The sequence below is a fragment of the Lampris incognitus genome, chromosome 20 (genome assembly GCF_029633865.1).
Source record: "Lampris incognitus isolate fLamInc1 chromosome 20, fLamInc1.hap2, whole genome shotgun sequence".
NCBI lineage: Eukaryota > Metazoa > Chordata > Actinopteri > Lampriformes > Lampridae > Lampris > Lampris incognitus.
The window spans coordinates 13705992-13717149 of NC_079230.1; the positions used below are offsets into that span (position 1 = coordinate 13705992).

Consider the following 11158-nt stretch of genomic DNA (forward strand, 5'->3'; position numbering starts at 1 on the left):
GATGAAGGCTCACAAAACAAAAAGAAAAAAAACTAATGGTTTTTTTTGTAAGGGGGGAGGAATGTTAGAAGTGATAGGGTTATAGCTGCCTTTTCCCCTCTTCTTTTTCTTATTTACTTGGACTGGTTTTCATTGAGAAATGATTGGAGGCATGGTTAAGCAGCGTTTATAAGAGGACATCACTGTGAGGTGCTGGTGCGTCCCCTGGAGTTAGTTACTGGCGGCAGTTTGCATAAAGGATATGCCACTTCGAAAACGTTGTTCAGGACACTACAGGTTCACACCATTGTAGCTTTGAAGGACTTTGAAGAAAACCGACTTGCTTTTATTTTTGAGGATCCATCCACCATCAACCTAAACTGAACTAAAATACCAAGACGGAGTTCGCCGCTTACGGGAGCTGAGACCCACGTGGCGGAGGCCTGGTTGGGGGGACCTGCTAACTGCTAGCCTGCTACCTCGGTAAGCTAGCCCACCTCCCGGCTATTTCTCTCATCTTAGAAATCGGTCGTTATTCCTGTTTCTTCCCTCGTTTCCATCGTTTCTACACACTCCAGGTTAGGACTAGTATTGCGTGTTTAACCCTTAACCCCTAGACCCGACTAGTCCGTAACAGTAGGTATGAGCTCACCATAGTAACATGAGGTCTGACCTTGAAGGCGGTCAATTGCAATAGCAATGGGCTTTAGGACTCTACAGTATTCCTCAAGGAAATAAACCTCTACCTCTTTGAACGGTGGAAGTTGCAAGGCAGGCATGATCTCAGGAAGCTTCTCCTGAAGAAATGTCAGCTGACTCAAACAGTCATAATGAGAATTCCACCTACAAACATAGGGTGTCTTCAGTTGCTGGTTGGTGAAGTCATTGAGTATTTGAGACACAATCATCAAAAAGGCCCAGCAGAGGATGTACTTTCTCTGCCAGGTCAAGAAAAACAACCCGGCTCAGGAACTGTTGATTCAGTTCTACACTGCAATAATCCAGTCTGTCTTCTTCACATCCATCACTGTCTGGTTTGGATCGGCCACCAAACAGGACAGGGACAGACCACAGTGGACTGTTAAGTCTGCAGAGAAAATCAGTGGTACCAACCTGTCCTCAATTCAGGACGTATACACCTCCAGACTCAGGAAACGGGAAGGCAGCATCACTGCAAGCCCATCACACCCTGGTCACAACCTGTTCCAACTCCTCCCCTCTGGTAGGTGCTACAGAGCACTGTACACCAAAACAACCAGATGTAAAAACATTTTTTCCCCATGGGCTGTTATTCAAATGAACGCTTAACACTATCAAATAAATCCAACCATTTTGTGTACACTGTGCTGTACATTGTACATATACTGGTATGCTCTGTCATTGTTCATCTACCTCATGCATGTATGTAAGTAACCTGCTAACATCTATTTCAGCATCTCTGATAAATTCTCTGCACTGTTGCACCTTATCACCTCTTATTTCACCTGTATATAGTCAATCCTTCTGTATATATCTGAAGATTGTAGTGTTGTTATTCTATGTTAAGTACACTGAGAGAGCTGTGGAACCGGAATCAAATTCCATGTATGTGCGAACCTACATGGCCAATAAAACTGGTTCTGTTTCTGATATTTCCACATATTTTGGTGTGCCAGAAGCATTCCATAGGGCTGAACACTTCGCCATGGATGAATGATTCAGCCTGGAGAGAGTTGAATTGTCTTTAATTGCCCTTTTGGCATCCGTTGTTGAAACCAAACTCCGTGTGTGGGTGTAACGCCTGATGTGAGGTGGTAGAATGATAGCACACTCTGACCCTTCTCCCTCTGGATCTATTATTACAAATGGAAGATCCTGCTCATCTGTCTCATCCGGTTCCTCTGAAACGACTGTGATACTGAACTCTCGAAATGCTTTTGAGAAGTTCGATGAATTGTCAGTTACAGTAGCCACAATAGTGTCCGTTGTGAGTCTATATTCTGAATGGATTTCCTCCAGTAGTTCTGCAATGTGATTGTAGGCATATGTGCAAGCAAGAGCAGCCGATTCACATTCTAGCATGTCTGTTTGTATCCAACGTACAGTGACTCCCACATAACTTGTTTTTTAGTTGACCAGATATCTGAAGTGGAGCATTGAATGCACTTAAGTCTCTCCTTCAAATTTGCTGTTTTATTAAAATATTCATCGATTCTTCTCCCAAGTGTCCTCCTGGACATAACTTTAGCACCTTGACAAAGTCCCTTTACCAAGTCTATGAATTCTTTATGCTCAACATTGGTCAATGGGTACGTGCCTTTAGTGACAAAGAGAGTAGTTTGTTTGTATGAGGCCCTGTTTTTTTTCTCTTTTTTTTGTTGCTTTCCCACTGGCAAATTCCTTTTTGTGGTCTTCAAATTCCTTTATTTTCTCAGGGTGCCTTCGTTTCAAGTGGATTTTAAAATTTGATGTCGCTGCAAGAGAGCCCCATATTATTACAATTTACAATTTCATTTCACAGATGCTTTTATCCGAAGCGACGTACATCTGAGAGTTATTACAACACAAGCAAGGATCTAGTCAGCAGGCGACAACGCAAGTAAGTGCCAAAAAAAAAAACTAGGTTCAAGTCCAATAGCACACAGGGTCAACAGGCAGTGCACAAAGGCAATGCATAGGGTGCATAGAAACATATAATATATTATATTATATTATATTACGTTACATTATTGGCCTGTCCAGGGTGTCTCCCTGCCTGCCGCCCAATGACTGCTGGAATAGGCTCCAGCATCGCTGCAACCCTGAGAGCAGGATAAGCGGTTAAGATAACGGATGAATGGATATTATATTATATTTAGGCGGCACAGTGGTTAGCGCAGTCACCTCACAGCAAGAAGGTCCTGGGTTTGAGCCCCAGGGTAGTCCAACCTTGGGCGTTGTCCCAGGTTGTCCTCTGTGTGGAGTTTGCATGTTCTCCAGGTGCTCCGCTTTCCTCCCACATGTCTTTGGACTGTGGGAGGAATGTAGGGGACCGAGCCGGCAAGGATGAGGAATACAGGTGTTTTCCAGAAAAAAAGGGGTTTTATTTACCAAAAAATGCAAAAAAAAAGTACTTTACAAAAGATAGAACAAAAGTCTGGGCCCGTAAAAGAGGTCAAACTAACAGAACTTAAATCAAGCAATACATTCAATATAAAGTGAGTTAACTGAAACAAACTAACAGAATGACTGCCCAACAAAAGACAAAACAGACCTCCTTAACTAGACACAAAGGGACACATATATAGTGGCTGATCAGACCAACTACACACAAGGAGGGGCGACATACAAACACTAAACACTACTAACTAAATGACAAACAAAAGAAAACAGGGCAATCAGATAACCAGTATAAATACATTCAACTTCTAACCTAACAAAATAAATCAATAAACTAATACAACCCAAAACATTACTAAACTCTAAACTAAATCCCCCCATGATGTGGCTGGCACTTGGTTTGGCCCAATTGGCCACTTCCTCCATAAAAGGGCTGTGCTTCCAGGGGCGGATCCTTTTGCCCAAGCCTCAGAGGAAGCCCCTCGGCAGCAACAGCACCCTCTGCAATTTAGATCAGTTGTGAGGCCACAGGTGTGGCCATCACACACTCCCCCCCCCCCCTTTGGAGTCTTCGCTGGGACAGCGAGAGAGATAGTCCGCAGTGGTGTTATCTTTGCCAGGGATATGATGCACTGTAAACCGGAATGGTTGCATGGCAAGATACCACCGGGTGATTCGTCCATTGGTGTCTTTCATCCTCTCCAGCCATTGTAGGGCCTTGTGGTCAGTCTCCAAGGTAAACTCTCTCCCCAGGAGGTAATACTTAAAGGAGTCCAAGGCCCACTTGACCGCCAGGGCTTCTTTCTCCACTGTTGAATAGCGGACCTCCCTGGGGGATAGCTTCCGACTGATGTAGGCCACAGGATGGCGGTCCTCTTTTGGTCCCTGTAGAAGCACAGCTCCAACACCTTGGATGTGCAGCAAGTTAAAGCGATCAAGGATAGAGATGGAAATGTGCTGACAAATGAGGAGAGTGTGCTGAGAAGGTGGAAGGAGTACTTTGTGGGGCTGATGAATGAAGAAAATGAGTGAGAGAGAAGGTTGGATGTTGGGGATAGTCAATCAGGAAGTGCAGTGGATTAGCAAGGAGGAAGTGAGGGAAGCTATGAAGAGGATGAAGAGTGGAAAGGCAGTTGGTCCTGATGACATACCTGTGGAGGCATGGAGATGTTTAGGAAAGATGGCAAGATTGAGATGGCGTGGACATGTGTGGAGGAGAGATGCTGGGTATATTGGGAGAAGGATGCTGAATATGGAGCTGCCAGGGAAGAGGAAAAGAGGAAGGCCAAAGAAGTTTATGGATGTGGTGAGGGAAGAGATGCAGGTGGCTGGTGTGACAGAGGAAGATGCAGAAGACAGGAAGAAATGGAAACAGATGATCCACTGTGGTGACCCCTAACGGGAGCAGCTGAAAGTAGTAGTAGTACCCAGTAAACATGCCTCTTTGGGGCCCAAGTGGGGCCACTGCGGGCAGGAACATGCTGTTACCGGCATGAAATGCGAGGCACATGTGGGCCCCACACTAAAGGCCCCTGGTGGGGCCCCAGTGGGCAGCCCACACTCTGGGCTGCCCACACTAAGCAGAGTGGGCCCTCAGTGGGACCCATTGTGGGCCCGCAGCATGCCCATAGTATGCCCACACTTTGGGCTGGGAGCAGTGGTCCCACACTGGCCCATAGTGCCCCATGTATGCTAGTGACATTTATTGACAGCCAGCTCAAACAAAAAAATGAAGAAAATATAGATTATACGAAGAAAGAATTTATTGAAATTGGGAACAATTGGATTTGAAAAACAAAACCATATACCAAATTAAATGCTTTTATAAAACAGAACCACATTTGAACACAATAAGAACATTAAATCTAAAAAAAAAACAAACATTAAATCTATTTATTTTTTGCTCCTTCTGCTCCTTCCTCCCTCTCTATCCCTGGCATTTCTGAGCCACATTTTGATGGCAGCTTCCACCTCGGATGCTGTGGCCCGGCTGCTTCTTGTCACAGCATCTGAGGAAAACAACAATTGTAATGTAAATGCACAGTATGAGTTAGCCACAGGTGGAGCATTTAATCTAGCCTGGGATTCCATTCACCTGTTGGGGTAGAGGCAAATCTCGAACAGAGATGTCTCGAAACCTGGGCAAGTAAAGCCAAAATTATCTGTATGTGAACGTGTTTTTTTATTTAGGTAAACTGACACTTTGATTGTTCCGTAGACTCAGGCGGGGCAAAATTCAAATCAAACTACCCAAATCCAACTTCTTGGAGTATTTAAAGTAATGAGGATTGGCACCACCATGTGACTAAGCCCAAACTGAACCAGGGCTATAGGCTATATTTACTTGTGTACTGCTAGAGTGATGGAGTGTGTCAAGTTTATTACTGCACACATACACAACATGTCAGATGTATTGCAGACTATATGAGACTACGATAAGCTGCTGTGTGTGTATGTTCGCTAAATTTCTGATGGTTCAAAATTATTAAAATTGTAAAGTTATGAGTAATAGTTAATCTGTAATTAAGTTGGTTAAAAAAACAGCATGAGCTGCTCTATGGGAACATTTAAGGGACAAAAAATTAACAAAAAAACTAGTGTTCTTTCTCTTAACTATAATATGAAACAGCTGCGACAAACCAAAAAGTTGAGACGGTACTTGTCTTGTTGGATGGGCAGTTTTAGTTAAGTATGGGATGGACCGGTTATACCTTGGACAACTTGTTTACATTTTACTGTCATTTTTGCAGAGGTCTGACTATATGAAGCATTGGCCATGGGCGGTAAATAAAAAGTTCGAGTACCACTTACCCTAAAGCAGTTGTAATATTAAAATGTTTTAACTGTACTGTCAACAGGGGGTTGACCTCAAAGGTCAAAACTGATGTGTGCCCCGCATGGGCTAACCCACAGAGGGGCTGTGGCAAGATCACAGTTGGGCTTGCCCACAGTAAGCCCACATAGGTGCCTCAAAAGGCAAAACTGCTGTGGGCCCCGCATGGGCTGACCCACATGGGGCCCATATGAGCTTACTGTGGGCAAGAGCACAGTTGGGCTTGCCCACAATAAGCCCACATAGGGGCCTCAAAGGGCAAAACTACCGTGGGCCCCGCATGGGCTAACCGCATGGGGCCCATGTGGGATTAGTGCGGGTTTGCCCCTGCCCACATTGCCCCACAGTAAACCCACACCTACCAGTGGGCCCGCACGGGCATGTTTGCTGGGTAGTAGATTAACCTGACCATCCCCTGGCATAGCAAACACTAAAATGTTATACTTATGCTCAAGAGGACTGCAAAAGCTATGAATTACAAAATACTGAAATGTAATTAAATATGTATTTTAAATATAGTTAATTGAAATACTGCCAATCTCTGCCTTGGAATATCAAAAATGCACGACGTTTTCCACATTACTGGAATTTTAGATGAAGAAAGCGACATATCAAAAGTGAACGAAACCTACTACTACTACTACTACTACTACTACTACTATTACTACTACTACTACTTTCGGCTGCTCCCATAAGGGGTTGCCACAGCGGATCATCCGTTTCCATCTCTTCCTGTCCTCTGCATCTTCCTCTGTCACACCAGCTACCTGCATGTCCTCCCTCACCACATCCATAAACCTCCTCTTTGGCCTTCCTCTTTTCCTCTTCCCTGGCAGCTCCATATTCAGCATCCTTCTCCCAGTATACCCAGTATCTCTCCTCCACACATGTCCAAACCATCTCAATCTTGCCTCTCTTGCTTTGTCTCCAAACCGTCCAACTTGAGCTGTCCCTCTAATATACTGGTTCCTAATCCTGTCCTTCTTCGTCACTCCCAGCGAAAATCTTACCATCTTCAACTCTGCCACCTCCAGCTCCGCCTCCTGTCTGTTCAAAGTGACTGAAACCCCTAATCTGAAAAAAAAGAAAAAAAGAAGTTGATGTGGTGCAACTGTGTGGGGTTTCTTAAATAATTTTAAACTGTCTTACTTCTCAGAGGAGGTGTATGTCCTCATGGACCCCCTCGGGGATCCCTAAAACCAGTATTCAGAGTTAGGGCAATATATATATATATATATATATATATAATGGTGCCAAGCAGGGGCTATTTCTGACCCAGATGATTTGGTATAATTGTAAGTTTTGTGTCTGGCCAGCAGGCTGGTCTTGAAGTTGGAGCTATAAACAACAAATACTGTGTTTACGCCATAATCCATTTTTGTACTTTTGCAGCCAATTGAGGCAACGACGCAAAATGAACACTAGGGGGAGACGTTGAACTTCAGCTGTGGCTGAACGGCACGACGAGCCGCTTCTCTTAGCGAAGCTCACAATGATCCGATTCAAACCCCCAGCTAGAGTCCTCATTGTGAAAATGAATCGAGCAAGAAGCAGCTTACAGTGGTGCATTTTGGTGCGGGGCGTTGCACTAACATGAGAGAAATGTGAGAAGCTCCCACAGCAACACGCACCAGTTTGTTGTAAATACTGAATAGTTCATGTTAAAAAAAAAAATCACAAATACCTTGATTCACTCTCCACTCATTTGCAATCTTAATATGGTGTATAGCTAAAGTATATAGTGTGGTATATAGTACTAGCTACAGTATGTGGTTGCAGTACACAGAATAGAGCCCCCTTCCTGGTCTCATTACACCTGAGAAGGGAACAGGGATCTATCTGGCTTTTCTCCTATTAGATCTGAGTCTTACAGTCTTAGTAAAGTTGCATCTCATTTCTTCGGCTGGTGACTCCACCAACCCCACTTTGTTGTGTCCAGGTGAACCGATTCAACTTTCTCCCTGATTTTCTTACCTGGCTTATTGAGCCATGCGTGAAGAAAATCTCACGCTGGTTAAAACATACATCATTGGGGTCTGGCCCCTCTCTGACTAGAACAAGAAAAAAAAGTTTCTTGTTCCAGATTAAGAGCTTTCTCTGCAAGTTTCAAGTCGGGATGTGGGATGTACAGTACAACAGCAGGCGCTGTAACAGTCACGCTTCTCCCGGCAGCGTGGGGACACCACGTATAACAACTGCATTTTGAATCAGGACAGACTGGGATGAAGCAGGGAGCAGTCAGCACTTCACCCATCGGATGAAAGGCGTGTCTGCAGAAGGGTGACGTGAAGAACAGTGCGCTGGGTTGAACGACGCTTCCAGAAACCCTCAGCCAGAGTAGCCCCTACATGTATATATGTATGTGCACATATGTGTGAATGCCGTAAAACCCAAGTGGAGTCGCCCTAGTCGAGCTCTCACTGAGGATCGACTAAATTAAACTTCAGCAGCGCTGCTGCAATAAAACATCAGAAGTTGTTACTTTTTTTTCTTTCTTTTTTTTAATTCAAACACGAATTGGGTGGAGTAATACTGTTTTATTGTCCATTTATTTAGCTCGGGGTGGGGGGTTGGGAGGGGGAGTGGAAAGTCTGAACGCCGTATTATGAAGGGACTGTGCTGTTCTTGTTAGGGAGGAGGAGGGGGGGGAGGGGGTGCAGGCGTGCATGGGCTGTCGGACACATGGGGGGGGTGCGGGGAGGGGGAGGGGGTGGCGGCCGTCTGTACATTCACAGACTGAGTTAAAAAAAAAGAGTTGAGAAAAGAGGAGGGGAGGACCGAAGCGGATCACCACGCAGCCTTCATCGCTTCTTCGTTTTTTTGTTTTTTTTGGGGGGGTTGTTTTTCTTTCCCCCCTCCTGTCAGTTTTTAAGCCAACGCCGCTCGTGGTGGATCCGTACAGACGCGTGACGGGGAGCTCATGCGGGCTTTGGCTGTCAGTTGGTGCGGAGACTCCGCGCCGCTGCGGAGAACGTGGGAGAAAGGAAGCGAAGGCAGGAAAACAGCCGCGGACCATGTAGGACGCCCCGACTGAAGCCATGGTAAGCCCCCTGTGCAGTCTGCTCCCGTCTCGCCCTGCAAAGTTGGTTTGGAAGGAAACAAAACTCTAATGGCAACACGGAGACAACCATGCCACTGTTGTTGTTGTTTGCGATGCGCCAACTTTTATTTGCGTTGTTAAATATCTAAGTAGTCTTACTGTTGTGCTTTTGAAACTCAACGAGCTGAACTTTTCTTTTCTTTTTGGGTGCTCTCGTGAGCGACTTGATATTCCGCGAAAGATCGCGCGGAGCTGATTCGGTGTTGCTGCGTATTTTCGCCAATTGCCGATAAAGCAAAGTAACCATGATGGACGCCAGTTAGGATGGCAGCACGAGCTGGTGGGACGCTGCTCGTTTTGAAATCACACCGGGATCTGTTGCTCTCATGCTGTGGAAGGACAGACACACGCACACGCACACGCACACACAAGGGCGCATAGAGACAGCAGAAACAAGCGCACACACTAACGCAGGCGCACACACCGACGCAAAGTGAGCGCAGAAAAGTAAGTTGAAAAGTTGGAGAACGCAGGAAAGAGAAGAATCTACCAGATATAGCCTGTATTAGGGTTCCCCCCTCTGCGCATGGGACAGGGTGGAGCAGTTTGGCAGAGGGAGAGAGAGGGAGAGCGAGAGAGAGCAGAAGGAGGGGGTAGGGTTACTTTTTATTTTAGGAGACTTGGACAGCAACGACAGCGGTTTGGTGATGCCACATTTTCCACATTGGACCTATGAGAAAAGGAAAGAAAGAGCGAGGCAGAACAAGGGATGGCATGGACTTCAGGGGAAGGAGAACATGTGCAAATGGGTTTCTCATCGCTCCGTAGCCCGGATGGGAAAGTTGGGGGGGGGGGGCGAAGATTGGAGATGGAAAACACACACACACACGTGCACGTGTACATACACATGAGCGCGGATATGACCAGACTTGTAGTTGAATGCACACACGCATTTAGTGTTCACACATACACACACACGCGCGCGCGCGCGCGCGCGATCAGGCATGCATAAACATTCATGCACACCTGTACACTCTCTCTCTCTCTCTCTCTCTCTCTCTTTTCTCTCTCTCTCTCTCTCTCTCTCACACACACACACACACACACACACACGCGATCAGGCATGCATAAACATTCATGCACACCTGTACACTCTCTCTCTCTCTCTCTCTCTCTCTCTCTCTCTCTCTCTCTCTCTCTCTCTCTCTCTCTCTCTCTCTCTCTCTGTCTCTCTCTCTCTCTCTCTCTCTCTCTCTCTCTCTCTCTCACACACACACACACACACGCGTCTCTTTGCCCGTAATCTGTAGCATTTCTTAAACCTCCGTGAGTTTTGAAACACTAGACAATTGGTTTTAACGCGAGCTATCCGGCGAGTGGGGGACCGAGCCCCCCACACCTGTGATAAAAGTCAGGAGCTCATTGTCATGGTTCGTCTTCATGTGCTCGGCGAATCAAATGGGGAGCGGTGTGGTAAGGCTGTGGTGATAATGATAGAATCAAAATATCATGATATTTTTACTGAGTACCTCAATATCGACAGTGCGGCGATATTTGGGGGCGACTATAGCGATAAATTATCATTAGCAATGTGGATATGATGACCAGTCAGGTCGAGACATTCATTCATTGTTCAGTTCCACTCAGCTAAAACAGTCTATCGAGTTCACAAAATGGGGAGGGGGTGGGGGGGGGTCCGGGTAGCATAGCTATTCTGTTGCCTACCAACATGGGAATCGCCTGTTTTAATCCCCGTGTTACCTCCGGCTTGGTCGGGCGTCCCTACAGACACAATTGGCCGTGTCTGCAGGTGGGAAGCCGGATGTGGGTATGTGTCCTGGTCGCTGCACTAGCGCCTCCTCTGGTTGGTCAGGGTGCCTGTTCGGGGTGGGGGTGGGGGTGGGGGGGAATAGCGTGATCCTCCCATGCACTACGTCCCCCCGGCGAAACTCCTCACTGTCGGGGGAAAAGAAGCGGCTGGTGACTCCACATGTATCGGAGGAGGCATTGTGGTAGTCTGCAGCCCTCCCCGGATCTGCAGAGGGGGTGGAGCAGCGACCGAGGCGGCTCGGGAGAGCGGGGTGATTGGCCAGGTACAGTTGGGGGGGGGGGTTCACGAAATGGTATTACTTTACTGTAAGGCAGCCTGTAAGACCAGGGGATGACAGCCTTTGGTAAGTTACATCATCATATTGTATGATAACCTAAACCTCGTATCAAGATCTGGG

The 11158-nt window shown here is 46.4% G+C and overlaps 1 protein-coding gene across 1 annotated transcript in view; it reads left to right on the top strand.

Moving 5' to 3' along the window:
• Positions 1-8642: 8642 nt before the first annotated feature.
• arhgef40 (Rho guanine nucleotide exchange factor (GEF) 40) overlaps positions 8643-11158 on the top strand; it is a 60645-nt gene continuing 58129 nt past the window's right edge. The window contains exon 1 of the mRNA XM_056300083.1: positions 8643-8931. Coding sequence (XP_056156058.1) covers positions 8929-8931 — 3 coding nt within the window. The 5' untranslated portion in view covers positions 8643-8928. The remainder of the gene's footprint in view (positions 8932-11158) is intronic.